Consider the following 27,751-nt stretch of genomic DNA (forward strand, 5'->3'; position numbering starts at 1 on the left):
CCTTCTCGCTATGTCTCTCCCCATTGTGATGGATCTCCCTAATGGTCACTCACCTGCCCATTGCCTGAAGAGCCCAGACCCCTGGGCTTGGGAATGGAGGAGGCCTCGGGCTCGCAGTGTTATTTCCCATGCTCTTCCTCTTTGTGTTCTCTGTCCTCCACAAAGCCATGTTCTCTTCCTGGTCCTGAATTTCTTCCCTTCCTCTGACACTCACCCCAGCTGCCACCTCCTCGGGGAAGCCCTCCCTGATTCTCCCGAGGGAATCTTTTTTTCCCCATAAAGCCTTGTTTGGACCCCTCATTTGTCTCTGTTTTTACCCATTGTCGTTTGCCTATACTTCTGTGAGAACCCATGTGGTGTGATACAGAAGGCCAGGTGCAGAGTTGACAGGAGAGACTGAAGCTGGGTCTGGGTTTTGCCTTGGATATATAGTATGTACTTTTTTATGTGACTACAAGGAAATCTCCTTCCCTGTAAAATGGGGAGATTCCTGCTATGTCCCTTTGTAATTGGAGTGCGTCCCATCTGGGAATTAAGGGCGCCGATAGTGAATTTCCTGAGTCCTTATTCTGTGCTTCTTAGAGTAGCCTGCTGTACGGTGCAGGAGGGGATCAGAATCAATCCAAAAGACTTGGGTTCGAATGCTACGTCATGACACCTCTGGGCCTCAGTTTCTCCATCTGTGAAATGAGAGGCTTGGCTTCTTAATGTCCCTTGCAGTCTAGATGTAGAATCCAGAGGTCCTTGAGCCTGAGTCATTCTTCCCTAGCCTTTGAAGGGTTACAGACTGAGCTCATCGCGGGTGCTTACGTACAGCCCCGACTGAGGTCCGGAGGAGAGGCACTATAATTACGATTTATCCTCATGCCTTTTTAATAAGGATGGAGACAAAGAATATCATTCCACGCAGGGGGAGGGGGGCATGTGGCATGGGGGACAAAAAGAATATGTAATTTTGTGTCCTTTTACTGAGTGAATGCAAACTTCCTGCATGTAGAATCTTGCGTGCTTGGAGTGACCACATCCTGTAAAAATGCCCCACAAACTCGGCAATTTGGTTACGTAAGTTGAATAATGTGATTGGCTCAGCTAGCGATCAGAGGTGCCTTGGACGTGGATGCCAGAATCTCTGAGCTGCTGCGTAGCCTGTTTCTTGGGCAGAGGCATAGGGACCCACCTGAGTGGCCTGTGCAGCCCTGGGGTTGCAGGAAGCAGGCCGTGGGGTCCTGGGAAGAGCTGAGTGGAAATGTCAGGCAGTCACATATGGTAGATCCCTTCCTTGGCTGGCAGTGGTAGGGGCTTGCAACACATACATTTGGCTGGTGGGGAAAGGCTGCGGAGACGGGTAAGATCAATGAGGTGGCCAGAAAGTTGGCCTCCCATTGACTGATGGTCGGTCACTGGATATGCCCAATAAAGGGGGGTGCCAATCAGTCCCTTGTCTGTCTGCCTCTGTCCTGTGTGTGTGAGTAAATAGGGTCCAGCTCTATTCTTATTGCTGACCTCACAGTGTTGTGAAGATGGCAATTGGCAAATCAGGGCACCAGCTACATTGAAGCATTTACTCCCTTGATTATAAACTTGGCTTATGCCAACTCTCATCATGGTTCAAAATTGGGAAGTTTGAGGAATCCAGGAAGAAGCAGAAATGTTAATAGCTAAGATGCTGACGGTGACACAGACAGCCACAAACTGTGTTCAAGTCCAATGCCCCAAACACAGAAGAACCACTAATATACAACAGTTATCTGTGATTTGGCTTTACTGACAGAAATCCCAAAAAACTTATGTGGAATGTTATCTAATTTACACACGCACACGCACACGCACACACACACAACACACACACACACACACACTGCTTTGGTTCTGGCAAAATTACAAAAACATTTACAAGCAAAACAGTGGGTTTTAAAATAAAATTCATAGTTGTAAATGGAGATGGAGTGAGCTGAAGCAGTCTCCTCAAAGACTTTCAAATGGGGTGTTGAAAATGGTTGTCAAACATTTCACGGGTTTATTCTATCCATTATTGTGGTCAAAGGCTGTAAACTCTTTTGGAAAGAATTAGAATGTATCAGCAACCAAATGAAAGATTGGTTCAAATCACTAATAGTAAGAAATAGTAACAACCCAAGGTTTCACCTCAGAGCCGACCAGCTGGCAACGATGAAAAATGGAGAAGGGAAGGAAATAAACATTTATGTGGCACTTACTATGTGCCTGGCCCTGTGCTAAGCACTTTATGAATATTTTCTCATTTGATCCTCCCAATAACCCTGGGAGGTAGTTGCTACTATTATTTCCACTTTACAGCTGAGGAAACTGAGACTTAAGTGACTGGAGTGACACACAGCTAGAAAGTATCTAAGGCCAGATTCTCACTTGGGTCTTCCTGACCCCAGGCCCTTCCATGGACAGTGTTGGAGGGTCTGGGGAAGACGAGAATACTAATAGATTGTTGTTAGAGCTGTAACATGGTCTAGCCATTTTGGGGAATGATTTGGAATTAAGTGAGAACAGTAACTCTAACATATCGTCTGATCCAGAGAAGGTGACTTAGTATGAGAGGTACCATAGACATGGTACTCATGACAGCCGTTTTGTGGCAGAAGAAACCTTGGCAACAAAATAAAATGCCCAATGACTGCAGGATGGCTTAGGCTAACTGGAATGATTGTCGTGCCATGAGAAAGGACGGGTAAAAGGAATTCAGAGAATCATGTGAAGAATTGAATGAACTGTTATGGAATAGAATAAACAGGACCAAAGCGACTGTAGAGACAGTACAGTATCCTGAACACTATAAAGAACACAGAGCTGGAAAGTGGTTGAGGGCTGTTGAATTGGAATGATCAGTCTTGGCCCCACACAAGAGATTTGAGTTTATGTACCTCCTTTCTTACCTTGGAGAGGTGGAATGACTGTGGGTGGGAAATGACGGATGTACTGTCAGTTTTGTTTTCTGCTACAAGGGAGGGCTTTTTCTGGGAGATGTTTCCTTGAATGGAAACGCCCCAGGCTGAGCACCTTGTTTTGATCCTTACGGGTGCGGGGGAGGGGGGGATTGTGTTTTTGGGATTTGCCCTACCTGCTAAGCCAGGAATAATGGCTGCCTGCACTGGAAGAAAGCCCACATTGTTTGTGTTGATATGTTTTACTTTATCCTTCTAATATTTTAATTAAGGTTCATGCAGTTAAAAAAAAAAGTTTACTGGTGTATGGGTGTGTGTATACATATATGAGGTTATTCTATCCAGAAATTACTACAATATAAAAACAAAAATCACTCAACCAATTAGCAAGTGTTTACTGAGTGCCAAAAGCATCAGTAAAAATATTTTAAAGGTGTCTAATATTGTTCTCAAATCTGAAGCATCTGATAGCAAAGAAATAGCATCCTTCTCACTAAATATGTTATTAGCTTATCATTCACTGTTATTGTCAGATAAAATTAGTCCGAACTTCTAAATCAGTGTTATATTATTCAATACCATTAATAGTAGATATTAAAGTATCTTTTTAATTTTTTTTTGTTGTTTTTAAGTTTCACTAAAGTGAAGAGTTCCACTATACTGCTTTATTTTTTTTTAAAAGATTGAGAACCATTACTTTCAAAGTAACTCATCTGACTCGGTGTCTAGCCGATGAAAAGTGGCCTGTCCAAAATCACTAGAGAAAGGGCTTGTTTCAGTTTCTCATCCCTGTTTTACCATTGAGGTTGTGTATAACGTGAGAGAAGTCACTGTGCTCTCTGCCTCAGTTTCCTGTGGTTGTGGAACCAGAGAACCTCCTCTGACACTTAGTATTTGACCTTGAACAGATCATTTCCCTTCTGTGGTCCTCAGTTTTGTGACCTGTGGAATGAGGGGGCTGAACTAGGTGGTCTGTAAAACCCCTTCCAACTCTAGAACTGAGATTCTCTCCGGGCCACGTTTATCGCCGTCAAAGGAGAGAATTGGTTAGGCGGCCTCTGAGCCCTTCCAGCTCTGTGGGCCTGGAGGAAGCTGACGTGATGATCACTGAGTCATGGAGATTTGTAGCCGGAAGGATCCTTCAAGATGACAGAATCCAAATTTTTCACTTGAGAGAGAAGGAAAAAAACCCAGGCCTCGGATGGAAGAGAAGCCTGGTCCGGTCTGAGTGGCCTGAAGGCATCACTGGGAAGTCCTTTGGGCAGCCATCCATGGGATTGTAGCACTGAAGGCTAGGGGGTCTTTAGAGGCCGTGGCTCTCGTGAGTGACGAAGCAGCCCAGACCCAGAGAAGGGAACCCTTGTCTTCTGACTGCAAGCTCAGTGTGCTGTCCACTGCACGCCCCGCCTTCCACTAAGTGGCTGTGTGGGCCACAGCCTCAGACCGCTTCTGTAACCCCACTGACCTGACTTCCAAAGTTACTTTAAATCCACGACCAGAAGGACCTCTCTACATCTCGTTTTGGCAGCTGGGTGGTACAGTGCATAGGACAAGGATCCTGGACTGAGAAAGGCCTGAGTTCAGATGTGGCCTTAGATACTAGCTGTAGGACTCTGGACAAGTCATCTACCCTCTGTTTGCCTTAGTTCCCTCGTCTGTGAAATGGAATAATAACAGCACCTACCTCCCTGGGTTGTTGTGAGGAACAAAAGATACAATAATGGTAAACGTGTTTAGCCCAGCGCCTGGAGTGGTGTGTAGGTGTTATACAATTGTCAGCTAGGTGGTCCAGTGGACAGAGCACCAGGCCTGGAGTCAGGAAGACCTGAGTTCAAATCCAGCCTCAAATGCTTACTGGCTGTGTGACCCTGCACAAGTCACTTAACCCTATTTACCTCAGTTTCCTCATCTGTAAAATGGGCTGGAGAAGGAAGTGGCAAACCAATCTAGTATCTTTGCCAAGAAAACTCCAAAAACAGGGTCGCAAAGAGTTGGCCATGACTGAATGACTGAATGACAACAACGTTGCTTTATTCATGTTATTGTCATTCCCGTGAAGAGGTTCAGAGCGTGCTGTCCCCACGTGGGGGCCCTCGAGCTGTTTGATTTGTGAATTGTGGCGTGATGATTTCTCAGTGACTCCCCGCACACGTCTGATCTCTGTTTTCTCTGCCCCCCGAGCTGGTTGATTTGTGAATTGTGGCGTGATGATTTCTCAGTGACTCCCCGCACACGTCTGATCTCTGTTTTCTCTGCCCTCCGAGCTGGTTGATTTGTGAATTGTGGCGTGATGATTTCTCAGTGACTCCCCGCACACGTCTGATCTCTGTTTTCTCTGCCCCCTCTAGATTGATGCACTGAGTAAGAGAAGCAAAGAAGCCGAGGCCGCCTTCTTGAATGTCTATAAGAGACTAATTGATGTTCCAGGTAAGCGTGAAAGAATGAGTGGACCGGTGCCGTGTTCGGTGCTTGGGGGGTTTCTTTTTGGCCCACGGCAGGATGCAGTGCAGCTTGCTCCTGACCTTCCAGGCAGTGGGGAGGGAGCCACGGCCTACGTGGACTCTCCCAGACTCAGCATCTGGCAGAGGCTGTAGACGGGGCACTTAACACCTGCATTTGCAGCTAAAACCCTGGCCCAGTGCCTCTCCATCCTTGTAGGAGAGTAGAAAATAGAGGGGTTACAAACCAGACCATGGCCCAACACATCATCCCGTGACCCTCCCAATCAAGATTTCCACAGTCACCTCCCCCCAGAGGGGTTCTCGCCCTCTGTCAGAATGTAAGCTCCTTGAAGGCAGGGATTGCCATTCTTTGTAAGCTGATTCTCTGTGCCTGGTGCATAATAATTAATAAATGCATCGTTAGTCATTCATTCAATAAACTTGTCAGAGAATGAATGCACTCTTATTGACCCGTATCATGCATTGATTAGTGCCTCTGTCCACCAAGGCTTACGAGTCCGAGTCCTCCACTTTGACCAAACTCACCGAGGCCAGTTTGGTTTATGTGCCAAGCCCTGGGCCAGGCGCTAGGGGAGCCCCTGGCCCTGGAAGTGTTCCCAGCCCAGTGGGATAGAAGCTCCTTGGGGGCGGGACTCTATGCACAGTAGGTATGTAAAAGCCCTGTGGAGAACTATGATGAGTGTGGGAAAGAGACCAGAGTCCCCATTGCCCCGCTGTTTGAGTGCTGTGTAGACAACGGCCGTTGCCTAAGGCCTTGCCTCTCAGTGGGGCTGTCACCAGTTGTAAGGAACTTGCCCTCACCACTGCCGGTGAGTATACACCCCTCCAGACTGGATTCTTCTGTGCCATGGGCAGAAACCTTTGAAGAACTGCTGTTTCAGGAGGTTCCGTTATTGGCGAAAACGGGAATAAGCCAAAGAGCAGGGACTTGAGGGATGGGAAAGGAGCCTGTGGAGAGTTGAGCCTCTTCGCCGTGGGCTGGTATTTTTCTCTTCATTTAAAGGGCAGGTGTAAAGGAGGCCTTGAGTGTCCTCCTAAGTTGACTTAGGGCACTGTTTTTCCCTCTGCACCTGTGCCACTCTGCCCGATTAGCAGAGCAAACAGTTTCTAGAAAACCGTCTATTTCTCATATTGGATAGTGTGCCATACTGGGGGTCAGCAAGACCTGGGTTCACGTCCCACCTGTGACACCTGGTAGCTGTGTGACTGTAGGCAAGCAGCTTCAAGTCTCTGAGCTTCTGATTCCACCTCTGGGTTGGATCTAGTCGGCCCCTAAGGCTTCGTCCACTTTGAAATAAACGATCCTGGGATCTATGAAAATGCCTCTTTGGTCTTCTGAGAAATGAATTCAGTTTGTGGAGCAGATTATTTATCTTTGGAAACACAAAGACAAGCCTTGGATTTTCTGCTTGTAAAAAGGAGGGTGGAGGGCTCATCTCTCTGCCTCCTCACAGGGGATGCTGCTGCTGCTGGGCAGGTCCTTGCTCCGAGGACCGTCTGGTTTCTTTTTGGAGAGGAGCCATTTTGCAGGTGGTGAACAAGGAAGCCTCATTAGCATCACTATACCCAAGCTATCCCATTAGAATTATACATGCATGCCAGCCACTTGTATTTCCCACACAAACATCTTAGTCAGGACTGAAGCAAGTTCAGTAAGACAAAAATAAAGCCCTGGCTGCCTGCACTGTGTCCACCAGCACTCGCTCTCTAGGCCAGGCCAGGGTTGGCTTTGCCCTCCCAGGCCACAGACTCTGTGTCTCGTGGCCTCCTTAGCAGCCGGTTTTCCCCTCCCCACCCCCAGTTTTCTGTGTCTGGGGTGGGTGTGAATTCCGCTTGGAGACGAGGGAGGTCAAAGGATGCTGCCATCCCTGCGCGGCTTGACTTGGTCACTTTCGGTTCTTGAGTTCCTGGGATGGTCCATTTCTCTTGGCATCTTAGATGCTTATTTAGCTTTTGGTATTGTGATGTTGCTTTTCCAGCTTTCTCCAGCCTTTTGTGTGATGCTAGGGACTTCTGTCTTCTCTCTGTCCACAGTCAGAGCCTTGTTGTTGGCAACCAAGGCTATACTAGCGTCCGCACTTCTCCTGTCCATTATTTTGTCCCTGCCTGATACCTGTTTTCAAAATCAGTGTTGTTGCCCTTGAGTGGATAGAGAGCCAGGCTCGGTGTTGGGAAGATGGGCTTAAAGGACCCTGGCCTTGCCATTCCCCTCACTGTCTTGCCTTTGGGGGTCCCAGTTTCCTCATCTGTAAAGGGAGGAGATTAGAGTTGCTAGCTCCAGAATTCCTAACAAACAACTCTAAGTCTGGGATCCTGAAAAAAGGATTCTGTTTTTCTTGGGGGGAATGTGCCTCGCCCCTGAAACACATCCAGTCCCGCCTGTGGCGTGGGGAGTCTGAGAAGTTTCTCTCTGAACCTCAGGCGGTTCCTGAGCTGACTCAGGTGGAGAATTTGCAGGAAAAGTCCAATCGAGGCAGACAGATTGGCTTTGATAAATATAACTCCTGGCAGCTTTCTGTTTGAAAAGGTTGCTGCGTTCTTTTGATTTGCTATTTTTATTTTGCTGTTAAACGGGTGCTCTGGGGCCACATTAAGGCTCAAAAGGTCCTATTGTAAAGGAGAAACGAAGCCAGGCAAGTGTGCGTCATTCTGTAATGTGTGTGTTTTATTGAGTTGTGTGTTTTAACTTTTTTTTTAAAGGTTAGCTTGTTTGGGGTTTGCCAAGACTGAGGCCATTAACAGTTGTTTTTCCAAACATCTCACGCCCCCTTTTCAAATATGTAATTGAGTTTTATACACACATTTTCCCCAGTGCAGTTTCTGAATTGAGCTGTCATTTAAAAGGGGGCTATTTTCCTTCAGCTGCTTGTGGGATTTTTTTTTTCCCTGCAGGGAGTAATCATTTTCGTCCCTCCTTTTTTCTGTCCACAAAAAAAAGAAGTATTTTCAGAAAGATTCCTCAGTTCTTCGGAAGATTTGGACTGCCCCCTAGTTTACAGAGCTGTCCAGCATTGTTCTATAAGCTGGTGGTCACCATATAGGTTAGGCCTTCTTGTCTTAAAGTGGACAGCCTCCTTCATGGTCCCTGAAAAGAAAAAATAGGGGGGGGGTTACCCTGTAGAGTGCTCAGGTCCTCTTTGGGCAAGCTAGCAGTGAAGCTCACATGCTTCCTGAAACGGGGATGCTTGCCGGGCAATGTTGACTTGCAAGGCTGAGTTTAAGCATCTGAGCTCCTGGCCCAGGAGCCTGGGTTCAGTGGAATGCTATGAACCTGGGCAGTGTTGGGCCTTCTGCTAAGGAGAGCCAATTCGTTCTTTGCTTCAGTTATTCCTTTCCCTATCTCTGTTATCTTCTCATCTGTAGAAGGCTAGTCTGCCTCATGCATATGTGATGAAGCTCCAAGATTTCATATGTATAAGGGCTTTTGAGAGTTTGGGTGGTTCCAGCCTTGCTGACGTCAGATTGCACAAGGACAGATCAGCTATCTGCTCCAGAGAGGGACCTGAAGGCCTTTTGTTTAAATAAGTTGGAGAAGAGGAAAATGCAGTTTGAGGTTTGTAACATGTTTGTCCGCAACGTCCATTTTCAGTATTCCAGTGGAATCCAGCCAGAAGGACGTTCGTGCAGAACGTTGCCTGCTATCTCGGATCTGTAAAGTAGAATTAAATGCATTACTTATTAAAGACCGAAACATTTCATGTCATTGATGGAAAGGGAAAAGCCGGAGGAACAGAAGTGGAGGACTAGGGCCATCGACTTAGAGTTGGAAGAAGCCTCCTTGTCATTTTAAAAATACAATCCAATTGATAGGTTTTGTTTTATATCACTTACGTTTCCCAGTGTATCCCGCCCCCATCTTTCCTAGGGTGCCATCGCCTATGGCAAAGAATAAAAGGGAGGGGGGAAAACTAACCCACGTATTGAAAACCTCTAGCATCATATATAATACTCTACTTACACGCCCCCCCACCTTTGCAAATGTGGGAGGTGGGGAAGAGTGTCTTCTCATCTCTTCCATGGCATTCCCCTTATTTTATCTATGAGGAAACAGAGGCCCAGCATGGTTGTGAGTCACCCAGGATCCCACGAGTTGTAAGTAATAATCCCTCCAGCCTTGTAAGGCTTCTGGTGTGGGTGGACATTGTTCTAGAAAACTGGGTAATTTCCATGGTCACTGGTGACACCCTCATTTTATAGATGCTAACAGTAGTTAACATTTATGTAGTGCTGGAAGGTTTGTATAGCACCTTACATTTATGGCTTCATTTGGCCCTCAAGACAATCCTGGGAGATGGGGTGCTATTGTTATTCCCATTTTACAGATGAGCATACTGAGGCTGATGGTGATTTGCCTAGAGTCATACAGCTAATGTCCAAGGTAGGATTTGCACTCAGGTTTCCAATTTCTAAGTTCAGCACTGTATCCCTAATGATTATGATGTTAGTGATAATTATATTAATTGCCAACATGTATATATCACTTTAAGATTTTTCAAAGTCCTTTTCATATGTTTTCTCCTCTTATCCTTTCATCAGCCCTTTGAACTAGATTTATTATCATGATTATCCCCATTTTCCAGAAAAGCAAACTGAAGCCAAGTGACTTGCTCAGAACCAAATAACTAGGGAGGATTTGAACTCGTCTTCCTAACTCCAAATCCATTGTTCTAATCACTGTACCAAGGTGAGGAAACTGAGGCATTAAGCAGCTTAACCAGGGTCATACAACTTTACCTAGGGCTTGAACCCAGACCTTCTGCCCCTAAGACCGGTGCTCTTTACTGGTGAATGAATTGTCTAAAAAAAAGTCAGATAAACCCAAAGGCCAGTTGTTTTAGCAGAATAGTAGTTAATGTTTCTAGGTTTTATATAGTACAAGGAAAGATGATCCTTCATGGAGCTCCTAGAATTAAAAAGCTTCTACAAGGGACTTTGTGATCCCCTCCTTCATGCTTCTTCTAGAACATTTCACAGGGTTTAGGGAGGAAGAGCCAGTGACTCTAGCTGGGGAGATGAGACAGACATGAAACATAGAGAAATGTGTGAGTAGGGTGATGGCATATGGTACAGACTGTCTACATTCCGGGGAAATTCAGAGGAAGGAAGAAGGAATTAACCAACCTGCATTGGTAGAGGGTGTTTGCCCAGCCTAGAGAAGTCTCAAATGCAGCCCCTTCTTCCTTTCCCTGGTCCAAATGTACCAAGTTTGACATTGAACCCCACCTCCCCCTCCCCCCCCGGGAAAAGGGAGCATTGGGTATCATTGCTATTTTCCTGTCATCCCCAGCTTGTTATGGGCTGTGTGTCCAGTACAGTCAGATCTCACGTGAGAGCATAGACCCCTCCAGAAGAAATAGCATGGGCTAGACCCCAGAACAGGGCTCCAGTGCACTTGAACTTATCAAAAGAGACAAGTGGCTAAGCGGGGATCTCGGTCAGTTGAATGAACACGTACAGAACAGTGAAATGGAGCAGCCAAGGGGAAGAGTCAGAATGTTATCAGAGCCAGGTGACAGAGGGAACGAGGTTCGGGGCTCAATGAATGAGATCTGGGGCACAGAAAGAAGTGAATCTGACGGTGCCTGGAGCCCTCCCAGAGACCGAGGGGAGCTCGGTGATCCTGACGCAGGTCATTGTAAACAGTCATGATGAGAGGGGGCTGGAATTTGGTTTGGCCTGAGTACATTATTACAAGAATAGCAAGTTTTAGAGCTAGTCAGAAAAGAAACAGGTTATACCAGGTATCTCTTACCTGTTGGGAAGGGGAAACAACAGATGGGAATGGAATCCGTTGGACCCTCTGAGATGAGGTAGCACCTCACTTTTATAGTAGGAGAGATAGCTGGAGGGAGAGGGACTGGGCCTGTAAGCTTATTGAGAGAACTCCCAGGTGAGGAAAGTCCTTCTACCTGTGCATGTCAATGCCTCCTCCGCAGCTCATGGTCTAAGAGCAGGGCGTCTTAACCTTTTTGTGGTCATAGACCCCTTGGACAGTCTAGTCAAGCCTAATAGTACCAGACCCCAGGTCAAGAATCCCTGTCTTAGAGAGGTGCCCAGGGCCTGGAGAGGTGAGGTGATTGGTCAGTATGTGTCAGAAATGGGACATGACCCCAAGTCTCATTGGCTCTGAGGGTAGCTCTCTGTTCTACCCCCAGACTGCCCTCCATAAGGGCCCAGCTGAAATGGGCATTATAAATTAAGGCCCTGTGGACCTGGGTTCACAGTCATCCAAGCTCCCAGGACCTCCTTTTCCCCAGCCGTCCAGACGGGCTCTGAGGGCCCTTCCAAATCTAGGTCATGAGAGACTTTTCAGTGGTACAGTATAACCCCTGGTAGAGTCTACGTCTCCCCAGAGATATCTCAGTACTGAGTTCAGCCCCTTTATCCGGCCTCAAGGTCAGCTTTGAAACAAGGCAGTGGCCTACAGTCCTGAGCCAAGAGACCCGAGCACGAGTGGGTTAAGTGTGGCTAGCTGTGCCTCGATTTTGAAGTCAGGTGCTCTGATCAGGTGAAGTCATCTTGTAGCTCAGCTTTAAGGGAAGATTCCTGGTCCATATCCGAACATTTACCGAAAACTGCCCAAGGCTACTCTTGTGTTAGAAGCCAAGGTGCCTCGACCGTGCGGGCCCGCCATCAGGGGAATCTGACTTGAACGGCCAGAGGACAGCTGGTGTTTCTGCTCGTTGGGGTAAATGTTTGGAAATGGGAACTGGCAGAGCCAGTGTGGGAGATGGCACTTTCCTCGAGGTGTGTGTTTTATTTTGGGGACGGCAGGCACCCATATTGAGCCGGGCTTGACGACACCGATACTCTCCCTGTTGATCGAGGGAGAAGGCCCGCAGAGCATTCTGGCCAAGGCGAGTGACCAGGGAGCAGAAGGCATCTCCTAACTCAGGTTTGGCTTTGGCATCACTTTCATAAAGATTTACATGCCTGTATGGACATACGCACAGCACATTGAGCCACGTCCTGGGAGTTGTACACGTGCCACACTCCACGAGGCCAGCGGGCCAGGCGCTCACCAGATAGAGGAAGGAGGGGAATGGAGGAAGCGTGCTGGTGGGCTCTTCCAATTTCTCTGCGGGGCTTGGGAGGCGCATTGCTTTGCCTCTCCAGGACTCGGTTTCCTCCTTTGTAAAAGGAGGGGATTAGCCTAGATAATCTTGATTGATGATTCTAGAATTCTCCAGAATCCGTTTGGAGAAGTGGGCACATGGACAGTGACAAACCCAATGTGACTAAGTAGAAAAAATGTATCTTACGACCATTTGTCTTTCTCTGGCAAAAGCCGAAAATAAAAAAGGACAGTACCCCTCTCTCTACCATCCCCCAGTAGTGGCACTTCACGGCTGACTTCGTTCTTGTAGATCATGAAGGTGTAACTTGACGTCTGTGAGATAGACACGTGCACACGTATAGGTGCGTATGTTATGTAATGTATGCTGTGTGTATGTGTGTATACATAGATAACTATTTTGACATAACTGATTTCCTGTGTGCATTTAAAATCGTCATTGCGAGAAGGGCATCCATTGGCTTCACCAGACGGTCAAAGGGGTCCATGATGCAAAAAAGTTTATAAGCCCCTGATCTAGAGGAATGGAGGGATTGCTTCCTTTCCTTTTCTTTTCCACTCTCCCCCCTTTTTCCCCCTCTCTCTCTTTCGCCTCCTCTCTATTTTTTCCTTCTTATTTCTCCCTCTTACTCTTGGGGACCCAGCCTCTTTAAAATTCTTTCTTCCTATTTCTTAGCATTCTGCTGCTGACAGAGGAGGTGGGTCGAATGAAGTCTTCGCTGCTCACGCCCTGCCCTTTTGGGTAGTTTTTGAATGAATGAGCCACAGGCCCCAGGGAAGCAGAACGTGGCCAAGTTCCAGGCTGCCTTTGAGGCTAGAGTAGGAGGCGAGGGAGCGAGCGATGCCTGAGCTTGCTGACCTACCCCAAGGGCCGGGGAGTCAGGGAGCCTCACCTCCGGCTTGGTTCTGGCCTTTTGCAAGACCAAAGCCAGGTGAGTCTTGGATGCTTGCTGGGCTCTGAATAAAAGCAGATTGCTCCGAGGTGGGCTTCAGAGCATCAAAAGAGCCTGGAGATCAGAGGAGACAGTTCCCACTTGAAAACCACTGTAGAAGTGAGCCAGTATCTGGTATCCACCTGGCAGGAACTCTCCCTCCCTCCCAGGGGATTGCAAGGATGGAAGGAGTCACGGTCTTCAAGGTTCACCACCGGCGGCTCCAGGGAGAGGCGCTGCCCAACTCTATAAGCCCACGCTTCTCCTTTGGACCCAACCCCCACCCCCACTGACCCCAGGACTCTGAATGTCATTTACTTCACTGCAAGTGTCCCCCTGGCTCCCGGGGACGGGTAGTGAACATGACCCTCCCTGGTACTCATGGCAACCTTTCCAGACACAAGTATGAGGAATCTGGAAAAGCCACGTGTTTATAACTACATTTCAATGTTGCTTTTATATGATTTCTGGTTTAGGTGTTCTTGTTCTCTCCCCCCCTCATTCTCCTCTCCTCTCCTTCCTCTCTCTCTTCCTCCTTCCCCTCTTCTTCTCTCCCTCCTTCCCCTCTTCTTCTCTCCCTCCTTCCCCCTTCTTCTCTCCCTCCTTCCCCTATTCTTTGAATCTCCATACCTTTCTCTCCCTCTTTCCCTCCCTCCCTCCCTCCCTCCTCTCCTTCCTTCCTTCCTTCCTTCCTTCCTTCCTTCCTTCCTTCCTTCCTTCCTTCCTTCCTTCCTTCCTTCCTTCTTCCCTCTCTCCATTTCCCTCTCCCCCTTTCTTGCTTCTGAAACTGAATCACCTTGCTTTAGCTTTGTTTTGGCCATGTTTTGCCATTTCCTTCTGTGATAAAGTCTCTGATCCACAGTTTCTGACTCATTGCTAATATCTTCCCCATGTTTTCGAAGGCAGAGGTGGGCCTGCAGTTTTAAATGGAAAGAAGCCATATTGTTTGCCATTCAAAGGTTGGGAGGGGAGGCTTTATAATTGGAGTGATTTTTACTCAGTGAGCAAATTATTCACTTTTCATTGCTCCTTATCTGCAGACAATAAATTGGAAATTTCTTGTGCATATTGGCAGCAAGGCCTGGTAGAGAGAGAGAGCCAGCCTCTGAGTCAGGAAGCCCTGGCTTCATGATCTGCATGTAACTCACAGAGTCATAGAGAGGGAGCTGGAAGGGGCCCGGGCCTTCTCATCCAACTTCCTCATTTCACATGGGGGACATGATGCCATGTGGATGTTATGTGACTTGCCACTGTGATAAGGGCATGCAGGATTTGAACCCAGACCTTCTAATTTCAAAGCCCTAACTTTTCCCACTCTCTCATGTTGCCTCCTTTCCCAGCTTTGAGACCCTGAGTAAGTCATCTTTCACTGCTCCAGATACCCGAGGCAGTAGGTTGCAGAGCAGGAACCAGCTTGCAGGGAGAGAGGGAATTTCCTCATTGAGTTCCCTAGATTCATTACAGAGAGAGCCCTAAAAACATTGGGAACAGAGTAGAAGCCTACTGCACATTTTATACTTAAAATATATTGTCATCTAAATTATAGAGTTTTTCATGTTTCTCTGAAGACATTGTCTCATCTAGAAAGTTATTAGTCAAGATGGTGGAGAGAAGCCAGGTAGTTGCCTGAGCTCTCCCCAGTTTCCCTCAAAAACAAGGTTAAATCAAGCCTCTAAAAGCCTCTAAAAGAACCAGCAAAAAGATGGAGTGAAACAATTTTCCAGTCCAAGATAATTTAGAAGGACTTCAGGAAAGGTCTCTCTCACTTGGATAAAAGGAGAGTGTAGCCCAGCACAGGTGGTGTCTGGGCAAGCCAGCAGGAGGCTCTTAGCCTCAGCACAGATCAGCACCCAACACCCCAAGGGTCTGGCTCAGAAGGCCAGTGACATAGCAGGCCAGCTGTGAAGGCTCCAGCCCCAGCACAACAGGCAAGCTGCCAGCCCTAGAACCCAGGGCACAACAGGCGTGACTAGGCGGCGTCACCCTAGTGCCATGGGCAAGAAAGCCAGTGACCAGGCCCCTCTACCCCAGGAGCAGAGCTCAACTTTTAAAAATGAGCAAAAAACAAAAAAGAGCCCTGACCATAGAAAGTTACTATGGTGACAGGGAAGATCAAAACACAACCCCAGAAGAAGACAACAATGTCATAATGCCTACATATGAAGCCTCAGCGGGGAATATGAATTGGTCTCAAGATCAAAAAGTCCTCTTGGAAAAACTCAAGAAGGATTTTAAAAAGTAAGAGAGGTAGAAGAAAAATTGGAAAAAAGAAAGGAGAGGTATGCAAGAGAATTATGAAAAAAAAAGTCAGCAGCTTGGAAAAGAAAGCACAAAAATTGACTGAAGAAAACAACTCCTTAAAAAATAGAATTGGCCAAATGGGGGGAAAAAATCCACTGAAGAAAATCACTCCTTTAAGAGCAGAATTGGCCAGATGGAAAAGGAGATACAAAAGCTAACTGAAGAAAATAATTCCTTAAAAATTAGAATTGGGCAAGTGGAAGCTAATGACTCTATGGGACATCAACAATCAATTACATAAAATCAAAAGAATGAAAAAACAGAAGAAAATGTAAAATTCCTCATTGGAAAAACAACTGACCTGGAAAATAGATCCAAGAGAGATAATTTAAGAATTACTGGACTGCCTGACAGCCCTGATCAAAAACAGAGAGTGGACAGCATCTTTCAAGAAATTGTCAAGGAAAACTGCCCCGATAACCTAGAACTAGAGGGTAAAATAGTCATTGAAAGAATTCACTGATCACCTCCTGAAAGAGATCCCAAAATGAAAACTCCAGGGAATATTGCAGCCAAATTCCAGAACTATCAGATCAAGGAGGAATTGTTGCAAGCAGCCAGGCAGAAACAATTCAGATATCAAGGAGCCATAGTCAGGATTACACAGAACTTAGCAGCTTCTACATTAAAAGATTAGAGGGCTTGGACTATGATATTCCAGAAGGCAAAGGAGCTTGGATTACAAGCAAAAATCAATGACCCAGTAAAACTGAGCATAGGCTTTCAGGGGAAAAGATGGACATTCAGTGAAATAGAGGACTGTCAAACTTTCCTGATGAAAAGAACTGGAACTGAACAGAAAATTTAATCTTCAAATACAGGCCTCAAGGGAAGGATAAGAAGATAAACAGGAAAGGAAAAAAGAACTTATTATTCATTAAAGTAAACTGTTTACATTCTCATACGGGAAGATGATACTGGTAACTCCTAAGAACTTTATCACTAATAAGGCAGTTAGAAGGAGTGCACTTAGACAGAGCGTGTGGGTATCGGTTGATTTTGATGTGATGATATAAAAAATAAATTAGTTAAGGTTGGAAAAAAAAAGGACTATACTGGGAAAAGAGGAGAGGGGGAGGCAATGTAGGGTAATTATAGGGCCGTGAAAGACCTATTGCAGTAGAAGGAAAGAAAGGAGGGAGTGAGCATTGTTTGAACTTTACCCCCATCAAATCTGGCTCAAAGAGGGAGTAACATACACATTCAATTGGGTAAAGAAATCTACCTTACCCTATAGGGAGGTAGGAGGGGAAACTTGAAAGAAAAGGGAAAGAGGAGGCTGATAGAAGAGAGGGTAGATTGGAGGAGATGGTGGTCAGAAACAAAACACTGGTGAGGAGGGACAGAGTGAAAGGAGAGAAAGAGAAGAGTATAAACAAGGGGAAAATAGAATAGAGGGAAATACACAGTAGCCATAACAGTGAATGTGAATGGGATAAATTCTCCCATAAAATAAAAGCAGGTAGCAGAGTGGATTAAAAACCAGAATCCTATAATATGTTGTTTACAAAAAATATATTTGAAGCAGAGAGACACACAGAATAAAGGCAAAAATCTGGAGCAGAATATATTATGCTTCTGCTGAAATTAAAAAAAAATAAGCAGGCTTGGCAATACTGATCTCAGACAAAGCAAAAACAAAAATAGATCTAATTAAAAGAGGCAAGGAAGGGAACTATATCTTGCTAAAAACGTACCACAGACAATGAAGTAATATCGATACTAAACATATGTGCACTAAGTGGTATAGAATCCAAATTCTTAGAAGAGAAGTGAGTTACAAAAAGAAATTGACAGTAAAACTCTACTAGTGAGGAACCTGAACCTCCCCCTCTCAGAACTAGATAACTCTAACCACAAAAGAATAAGAAAGAAGTTAAGGAGCTGAATAGAATTTTAGAAAAGATATGATAGACCTCTGGAGAAAATTGAATGGGGATAGAAAGAAATATGCCTTTTTCTAAGCATTACATGTCACCTCCATAAAAATTGATCATGTATTCAGGGCATAAAAACCTTACAATCCAATGCGGAAAGGCAGAAATATTAAATACATCCTTTTCAGATCATGATGCAATAAAAATTACAGGTGATAAAGGGCCTTGGAAAGATAGATTAAAAATTATTGGAAACTAAATAATCTAATCCTAAAGAATGAGTGAGTCAGACAACAAATCATAGAAACAATCAATAATTTAATCAAAGGGAATGACAGTAATGAGACAGCATACCAAAATTTATGGGATATAGCCAAAGCAATACTTAGGGGAAATTTTATATCTCTGCATGCTTATATGAATAAAATAGACGAAGGGCATATTAATGAATTGGGCATGCAATTTAAAAAGCTAGAAAAAGAGTAAATTAAATATCCCCAATTTAACACCAAATTAGAAATTCTGAAAATCAAAAGAGATTAACAAAATTGAAAGTAAGAAAACTATTGAACTAATCAACAAAACTATGAGCTGGTTTTATGGGGGGGAGGGGGGACACCAATAAAATATATAAACCTTTGGTTAATTTGATTTTAAAAAAGAAAGAAGAACACCAAATTACCAGTATTAAAAATGAAAAGGTTGAATTCACCACCAGTTAAAGGAAGGTATAGCAATAAGCAGCTATTTTACCCAGATAGGTTTACAAGTGAATTCTACCAAACATTTGAAGAACAATTAATTCCAATGCTATATAAACTATTTGGAGAAATGGGCAAAGGAATCCTACCAAATTCCTTTTATGACACAAATATAATGCTGATACCTAAAGCAGGAAGAGCCAAAACAGAAAAAGAAAATTATAGACTAATTTCCCTAATGAATATTGATGCAAAAATTTTGAATAAAATATTAGCATGTCTATATATTACCTACAGAGCTCGGCAGCAAAAGATAAAAAGAGAAATTCCATTCAAAATAACAAAATAATAGACAGTACAAAATATTTGGAAGTCTCCTTGTCAAGACAAACCCAGGAACTATATGAACACAATTACAAAATACTTTTCACACAAATAAAGTCAGATCTAAACAATTGAAAAACTATCAATTGCTCATGGGTAGGCTGAGCTAATAGAAGAAAAATGATAATTCTACCTAAATTAACTTACTTATTTAGTACCATACCAATCAAACTATCAAAAATTAATTTTTAGAGCTAGAAAAAGTAATAAAATTCATCTGGAAGAACAAAAGGTCAAGAATATCAAAGGAATTAATGGGGAAAAAAATGCAAAGGAAGGTGGCCTAGCTGTACCAGATCTAAAACTATATTAAGCAGTCATCAAAACTGTTTGGTACTTGCTAAGAAATAGAGTGATGGATCAGTGAAATAGATTAGTTACACAAGGCACAGTAGTAAATGACTATTGTAATCTACTGTTTGATAAACCCAAAGACTCCAGCTTCTGGGATAAGAAATCACTATTTGGAGGCAGCTAGATGGCGCAGTGGATTGAGCACTGGCCCTGAAATCAGAAGGATCTGAGTTCATATCTGGCCTCAGACCAAACACTTGACACTTACTTAGCTGTGTGACCCTGGGCAAGTCCCTTAACCCCAATTGCCTACAAGAAAGAAAAGAAAAGAAATCCCTATTTGACAAAAACTGCTGGGAAAACTAGAAATGGTATGGCAGAAATTAGGTATAGAGCAAAGTCTTATACCACATACCAAGACAAGGTCAAAAAAGGTACATGATTTAGACATAAAAGGTGATACCATAAGCAAGTTAGGAGAACGAGGAATAATCTGTCTGTCAGATCTATGGAGAAGGGAGGAATTTATGACCAAACAAGAGATAGAGAGCGTTAGGAAATGCAAAGTGGATCATTTTGATTTCATTAGATGAAAAAGGGTTTGCACAAATAAAACCAGCCCAACCAAGATTAGAAGCAAAGCAGAAAGATGGGAAACGCTTCTTTTAGCTAGTGTCTCTGATGAAGGCCTCCTTTCTAAAATATGTACAGAACTGAGTCAAACTGATGCGAATACAAGTCATTCCCCGTTTGATAAATGGTCAGAGGATACAGTCGTATGAAAGAATGCTTTAAATCACTATTGATTAGAGAAATGCAAATTAAAACAAGGCACCACCTCACACCTACCAGATTAGCTGATACAATAAAACAGCAAAATGATAAATGTTGGAGATGTGGGAAAATGGGAACACTAATGCATTGTTGGTGGAGTTGTGAACTGATCCAACCATTCTGGAGAGCAAGTTGGAGCTGTGTCCGAAGAGCTATAAAATTGTGCGTATCCTTTGACCCAGCAAGAGTACTTCTAGGTCTGTATACCAAAGAGATCATAAGAAAGGGGAAAAGACCCACATGTACAAAGATATTTATAGCAGCTCTTTTTGTGGTGGCAAAGAATTATACGTTGAGGGAATGCCTATCAGTTGGGGAAATGGATGAGTAAGTTGTGGTATATGAATGTAAGGGAATACTATTGTGCTATAAGAAATGAGGAGCAGGCAGATTTCAGAAACACCTGGAAAGACAAGAACTGATGCAGAGTGAAGTGAGCAGAACCAGGAGAACATTGTACACCGTAACAGCCACGTTGTGTGTTGACAGCAATGCAAGGACCTAAAGACAACTCCAAAAGACTCATGATGGAAAATGCTGCCCTCATCCAGAGAAAGAGCTACGGAGTCTGAGTGCATATCGAAGCTGTTTTATGTGGCTTTTCCCCGCTGTTGTGTTTCTTCCTTCACAACATGACTACGGTGGAAATGGGTCGAATGGGATTGTACATGGATAGCCTGTGTCAGATTGCATGCCATCTTGGGGAGAAGAATGGAAGGGAGGGAGAAAAAAATTAAAAATCAAACTCTTATTCAGAATGAATGTTGAAAACTATCTTTACACGTAATTGGAAAAAATGAAATACTATTTGCCACTGCCCCGCCCCGCCAAAAAAGAAAGTCACTAGTCAAGTGGAAGCTTCTTAAGAGATCCGACTCAGTGAGATTAAGCACGAGATGTGAAATGAGAAGAGCAGTGCTCAAGTCTCACTTGTGACACCTACTGCTTGAGTGACCTTGAGCAAGTCACCTATGCTTGGGGTCCAGTGTTCTCCTCTGGAAAAGAAAGATAGCCTCTGAGGGCCCCGTCAGCTCTAGACCTATGTCTTGAAGGGTCTCGGTACCTTATGCTTTGTGCCTCGGTTTCCCCACTTGTAAAATGAGGGGGTGGGGCCAGATGGCCTCTGGGGTCTCTTCCAGTGGTAGGCCAACAGATCCCCAAAGCAGGAGCCAAAGTGTGCCAGCCGAGCAGTCTCAGGTGATGAGGCCACTTGTCCATGTACTGGGTGTGTACTGACTGCAGAAAGTTTGGGTTTTGTTTTTAAACATTACCTTGAGTCTGGTTACAGAACATCAAGCCCAATCTTTATTTTTAAAAATGGAAATGTCATCGATTTGACAGGAGCTCTAACTCAGCTCCGACTCAGTGATTTGAATGACTGCGATGTGTCCTGAATTTCTTGCTTCCCAACCTATTGTCCTTACTCAGTTTATTTTTGATTTCAGAAAGGTTTGTGGCTAATATTGGTAAAGACCTTCACGGAATTAAAAGCCCCCGAGGCGCCAAGGCTACTCAGCAGCTGGCCCTCCCTGCCTTTCTTCTGTCTAGGCCTCCCCTTGCCTCTCCCAGCCCATGACCTTCCTTCCCCTCCTCCACTGAGAAGTGCCCGGTGAGTTCCAAAGCTCGCCCTCTCCAGTTCTTCTCCCCCTCCCTGTGGATCTGCTGGCAGCAGATGAGGGGGCCCTGAGGCTTGCCCTGTGCCCAGGCTGCTCCCCTCAGACCCAGAATGCTCTCCTGCCACCTTGGGGCACCCCAGCTTCTTTCTGCAGGATCCCTTCCTTTCCTCAGTTCCCTTCCCGCCTTCCCCCAGTGCCTCCCTGTCCTCACCAAGCCTTGTCTCCATCTCTTTGCTATGGTATTTCTGCTGGACATGGGATGGAGGCTGATTTTTGAATTTGTGCGTAGGATCATCCTTCCCTGGCCATTGCCGTGGCCTGGGCCCAGCTCAGGCTTTATGGAGTTGTTCTGTATGTGCTTCAATATGTCGCCGCCCCCCGTGTTCAGAGCGTGAGCTCCTTCAGGTCAGGGACCGTTTTATTTTTTACTTTATATCTCCATAGCCAAGGACAGTGCCTGACAGAGGCTGTGTCTAGTTACTGCCTGTTTCTTGGCTAAGTGATTGATTGACATCAGTGGCCCAGAGATTCTGACTTCCTGAATTCTTCTTAACCCCCCAGGGAGAAGCACTTACTTCCTGAGCTTGAAACAGAAAGTATCCTGAATCTATGTTGTGTTCATCTATGGGCTCAGGACTCACTTCTCCATTTGTGCATTTATGCCTTTGATCTCATCATCCCTTGCAAGCTTCTAAGAATGCAGATCCCAAGCTGAATCCATCCCTGCCCTCGAGTGGCTTATAAACTAGTCCCCTTCTGGGAGCCTGCTAGCCACCCCCAGACCTCAGGCTGTCCCCATCTCTTCTGAATTTCTGAGTTTCTAGAAAGTTGAACACTCAGGCACTGTTCACTGAGCAAGCTCATAAGAAGGTTCCAGAAGAGAGATTTTACCTTGGCTCGTAGAAGCATGGCTAGAAGGGACTTTAGAAACCACCTAGTCTAACCTCATTTTACAGATGAGGAAACTGAGGCCCAGGGAGATCATCAGAGGAGGAATTTGAACCCATGTCCTCCCACTCCTTTCCACCATACCACACTGCCTTCTTCCACATCTTCCTGTTAAAATCCTTGTCTTGTTGCAGGACCTCGCTTATGTGCCCCTTGTTCTGTGAAGCTCCTCCAACCTTGCCCACCCCCATCTCATCCCCAGCTACTTCTTCTGTGCCTCCATTGTGTCCTCCTCAATTCAGCTGAAACGTCCCCTTCTATAGGAGGCCCTTCCTGGTCTCCTCCGGGCCTACTGCTTCCTCCTGCCGTAGCCCCGTTAGAGATAATTGAGGTCTCCCAGACTAGACGGGGAGCTCTGTGCGGCAGCCCCCAGCACAACGCTGAGCTCGAGCTTGCTGGTTATTTGACAGCCATTCAGTTATTTTTATGCATGTCTTATTTCCCTTACTAGAGTGTAAGTCCCTTGAGGGCAGAGGATTTTGTGTTTTTCATCCTTATATCTTTGACCTCCGTTCCCCTAGCAGCCTAAGGGCTTAATACATTCTTTCTGAAGAGAATTAAATTGGTTGAATGGTGGAGGAAAAAATCTGAGTAAAGAAATAGAAATCCACGCAAGTAAAAGATGTTTTAGTTCACAATTTAGGGTCACGTGCCCTTTGTTATAGTTACAGCTGCAAACGTGCTTGGTCACCCTCTGGGTTCCTATAGGAGGTAAAAGATTGGGACGCATGGAAGAGAGCCATTCTGTCCTCCCCTCTCCTGTGGTCCAGCTGCCAGACTCTCAGCTCTGACGTTTGTTTTAAGGGTCTCCATCTCTCTTTCCTGTTTTTTGTTAGAGATATAGTGGTGGCTTAGTTTATGGTCAGAGTGAATGCCGTGGCCACGTCATCAGTTCAGCCGCTAATAATCTCGTGGACTAGTTCAGTGGCCTTGGAGTTGGCCATTCAGTCTTCAGCCCTTCTACCTCCTGCTCACCACATAGGCAAGAGGTAGCATCTAATCTACTACCCTACTTCCGCCTAGTCAGGTAGCAGGGGATGTAAATGGATGGACAGATGGGTGGATGGGTAGGTGGATGGATGGAACATTATCAAGAGCTTACTGTGTTGCCAAGTCCTGGGCTGAGGGATGGTGGTCCAAAGATAAAAAGAAATTGGATCTTAAGGGACCACTCTGTCTTCACCCACTCTTTTCTCCACATCTCTAAAGACATCTCTAAGTCAGTCACCAAGCATTCACTAAGCATCTCCCGGGTGCCAGGCATTGTGCTGGGTGCTCGGGGTACAAAGACAAAAATGAAGCAGTCCCTTCCTTCCAGGAGCTTACAGTTTGCCAGAAAGTGAAGGTGGAGGGGCTGAGCCATAGCATGTAGGCAGAAAAATAAAGACAAACAAAGTTACGTAGTGATTTCAGTGAGCGTGGAAAGCATTGAGAGCTAGATCAACCAAGAAAGGCCTCCTGAAGGAAGTGACATTTGGACGGTTCCTGAAAAGGAAATAGGGTCTCCGAGAGGTTGAAGTGAGGAGGGAGGGCATTCCAGGCGTGGAGACAGCCTAGGCAAAAGCCTAGAGGCAAGAGAGGGAATGTTGTGCACAGGGGGAAAGGAGGAAGCCATTTCGGCTGGAGCATAGCGTGTGTGGGGGGAATTATGTGTAATCATTCTAGTGAGATGGGTTGGAGCCATCAGTTCAGCAAGCATTTATTAAATTCCTACAGTGTGCCAGGCACTCTATTAAGGTACCAGAGCTATGAAGACAAAAAATGTATAGTCAAAGAGCATACATTTAATTATGGAAAACAGTGGATAAAGAGAAAATGGAATGCACATACGAAATATGCACAGAGTAATTTGGTTGAAGGGAAGGGGAATGACCAGCCTTGGGGGGATTCGGTTTCCCCACCCCCACCTCCTGTAGGAAGTGACTCTTGAGCTGAGCCTAGAGGGAACACTGATGATCATCTGTGAAGAACCTCACATGGTTTTTGTGTTTTCCTGGGAAGCCATCGGGAGCCTCCTGACCGGGGGGGAGCGGGGTGGGCACATGTGACATCATCTGCCTTGTGCTTTAGGGACATCAATTTGTCCAGGCAGGACATGATGAGAGCTTGAATTAAGTTGGTTGTTCGAGGGAAGAGAAGGGGACAGATGCCAGAGACCTAGTGAAAGAGAGGGAGGAGGTGAGGCCTGCCTGAGTGACAAACGTGGAGGCCTAGAGAGAAAGGAGGAAGTGAGGAGGAAGGGAAAGAGGGCTGGGTTTGGAGTCAACCCACTTGGGTTTCAGTTCTCGTTCCAACACTGCATGACCTTGAGCAAAAATGTGGCCAGTGAGATCTGCGCCGTTGGCTTCCCAAGGCTGCAGACCTGAGGGCAGTCGCCCATTTCATTTTCATCTCTGTATCCTCAGTGTCTAGCACACAGGAAGCTCGTAATAAATGCTTATTTATTGCTTTGATAGGCCTTCAAGCACTCTACAAATGGCACCTGGCAGTCCTTATAATAGCAATAATGAACTTTACCTAGTGCTTACTTTTACAATTATTATCTTGTTTGATTCTCATAACAACCCTGGGAGGTTGGGGCTTTTACTATCCTCATTTTTTACTTATGAGGAAACAAAGGTAGACAGGCTAAATGACTTGCCCAGGGTCACACAGGCTAGTAAGTGCCTAAGGTCAGATTTGAACTCAGGTCCTCCTGATTCCGGGCTCAGCACTCCATCTACTGTGTGCCACTTAGCTGAGAAGAGAATATGTGGAGGAGGAAGCTGGGAGTTAGGCACAGAATAAACAAGCTGCCAAGAACCAGTTGTCCAGCGGCGTTGGCAAAATGGCAGAATTTGTGTGCCCAGGGTGGCCTCGGTGTCCCATAGGCCATTCTGTGGGGGGGGTCGGGGGGGAGTGACTGCAGCAGGTGCTTCTGTCATTCTCTTGGAGCTAAGCTGGTTTCAAGGATGAACATCCCTGATTTGTCCATATCATTCTGTTCTGTTTGGGCTAAAGAAGTACGTAAATTAGTATCCTGCTTCTGATTTTATTGTCAACTCCAGTAAAATGTATTAGAAGCAGCCTTCCCCCTTCATGATCCTCATCAGTGACTGTAAATAAAACTCAAATGCAGAATCATTCACAGCAGATGGCACTCTTACCCTTGGCTTTTGAGATTTGTTGTTCAATCATTTCATGTCCAACATTTTGTGACCCCATTTGGAGTTCTCTTGGCAAGGATACTGGAGTGGTTTACCATTTCCTTCTCCAGCTCAGTTGACAGATGAGGAAACAGAGGCAAGCAAGGTTAAGTGACTTGCCCAGGGTCACACAGCTAGTATGTGTCAGAGGCTGGATTTGAACTCAGGAAGATTAGTCTTCCTGACTCCAGGCCTGGAGCTGTATCCACTGCGCCGCCTCGCTACCGGTCCTTTGAGATACTCCACCAGTAGTTTCTCATTGGCTCATTTGCTGTTTTCACATCCTGATGCTTTTAAACAACGATTGTCCTTCACAATAGAATCATAAGCTAGGACTCTTTCGTGAGCTTAGTAAAATGCTTTCTCTCGAGGCTTTGGGGTTACAGGTGAAGTACTGACCAATGCACAAGGAAGACAGAGCAGCCAATTCCTGAGTAGTTCTTTTGCTTATCCCTTATTTCTAAAAACTAAAAAATATTCATCCTGGCCCTGTCATGGGCATTTCTGTGTGGATGTGCTAACAAAGATGGCATCCATGGTGTGAAGGGCCTGTGCCTGCAATTTCCTGGGTATGGGCAGCTCTGGGGTGAAAAAACTATGTAAGAATCCTCTCTTGTTGAAAGCTGGCCCCATGCCCCGCAGTTTAGGAAGCTCTGGCCTAGACAGTGAAGGAGGGTGGTCATATACCCAGTGTGGGTCGGAAGCAGGGCTTGCATCCATGTCCTCCTGGCTCTAAGGCCACCAAGATGGGAGAGATGGGAGATGAGGTGTATGCCAGTGGGGAAATTCATACCTACTTAAGACATGTAAAAAATAATTTCGTTCATTAGCGGTCGATTGTTTGAAACTAAGACCCGGTGGATAAACCAGTAGTTCAACTGTTTTACAGATTTGCAAATTGTTTGCCCACTAGAGAAAACAATGAGTAAATTCATTAATAACCCTTTCAAGCCAGTATTTAACAAATCTGTTAACTACCTGGTAACTGATTTATTCTTTTGTTTTTCGGCAGATAATTAATGAACTTTCTAAGTGTTTTCCCCCTGTGGCTGTTAGGCAGCATTCATATTTGGGAGCCCATTTGTTTCAGTGTTATGAGGGAAGCAGCGGGGGGCCTGTATATACATTCCTCAGTTGTCCTCTTGTGTGTTTAGCTCAGCTGTTGCCCTCTAATGGCAGAGATGCCTCTCACTATGAATCCTGCTCACACCAAATAAGGGCCTCACAATGCTGAGAGGTCCCCTCCACTCCCCCCAAAAAATTAAAGGCATTATTTGGAGTGTGTAGGAATCAGTCATTCAACAACTACTTAATAAGCACCTACTGTGTGCTGGGCACTAGAGATGAACAGAATGATGATAACTGCCCTCCTCACTCTCCATTTATAGCACTGGGGCTAAGAACACAAAGGTCCCTGCCCTCAGGATGCTTCCATTGTACTGGGAGAGCCTGCATGGGCCAATAGAGGCAGAGCCAAGGTGGATACAGGACAAACCTCCTGCAGAGGAAGCACAGTGGTTCAGAACTCCACTGGAGCACAAGCTTCATGCCCTCCGTTCCTCTGGGCCAGGCATTTTGCCCCAGTGTTTCAGACATGGTCAAGGGAAACAAAGGGGAAGCTGTGGAATTTATGTGTGCCAGTGTTTTGAGAGCCCACGTCTTGAGCCGCCAGCCTCCCTTCCTCCCAGGAGCTTTGCGCCCTCCTTCCAGGCCTGGTGCCGGCTGACACTTGTTGAGTGGCCAAGATGAGTAGAGCACCGATAGGTGCCGGTAGCTACCCTTCAACAAGGTGGGCAAACCGTGAGTTCCCACACTGGCAGCTTTTTCTGATTTAAACATTCGATCCCAGCATGCTCTTTGAGAGTCTCAAGGCCAGAGGAGCAGCTGTTGTTAACTATGGATATGCCACATCAGAAACAATTTCAGTTAATTGACTTCTTGTTGTTAACGAGTCATTTCAGTTGTGTCCAACTCTTCGTGACCCCATTTGGGGTTTTCTTGGCAAAGACATGGGAGTGGTTTGCCATTTCCTTCTCCAGCTCATCTTACAGATGAGGAAACTGAGGCAGACATGGCGAAGTGACTTGCCCAAGGTCGCACAGCTTGTAAGTGACTGAGGCTGGATTTTACTGGGTTGCTACCCACACATAATAGTAGAGTGGGAAAAATGGCACCTATTGGGAGCCCAGGCTTCCTGAAGGTTTAGGCTTCCAGAGTGACCCCAGCC

The 27,751-nt window shown here is 45.6% G+C and overlaps 1 protein-coding gene across 1 annotated transcript in view; it reads left to right on the top strand.

The window, feature by feature from the left end:
• The window catches only part of CUX1 (cut like homeobox 1), a 395,035-nt gene that overhangs the window by 212,163 nt on the left and 155,121 nt on the right, over positions 1 to 27,751 (top strand). Inside the window, 1 exon segment of the mRNA XM_021005648.2 lies at positions 5,264 to 5,342. Coding sequence (XP_020861307.1) covers positions 5,264 to 5,342 — 79 coding nt within the window.

The sequence above is a fragment of the Phascolarctos cinereus genome, unplaced genomic scaffold, assembly GCF_003287225.1.
Source record: "Phascolarctos cinereus isolate Bilbo 61053 unplaced genomic scaffold, phaCin_HiC Scaffold_5;HRSCAF=322, whole genome shotgun sequence".
In the NCBI taxonomy this organism is placed as follows: Eukaryota; Metazoa; Chordata; class Mammalia; order Diprotodontia; family Phascolarctidae; genus Phascolarctos; species Phascolarctos cinereus.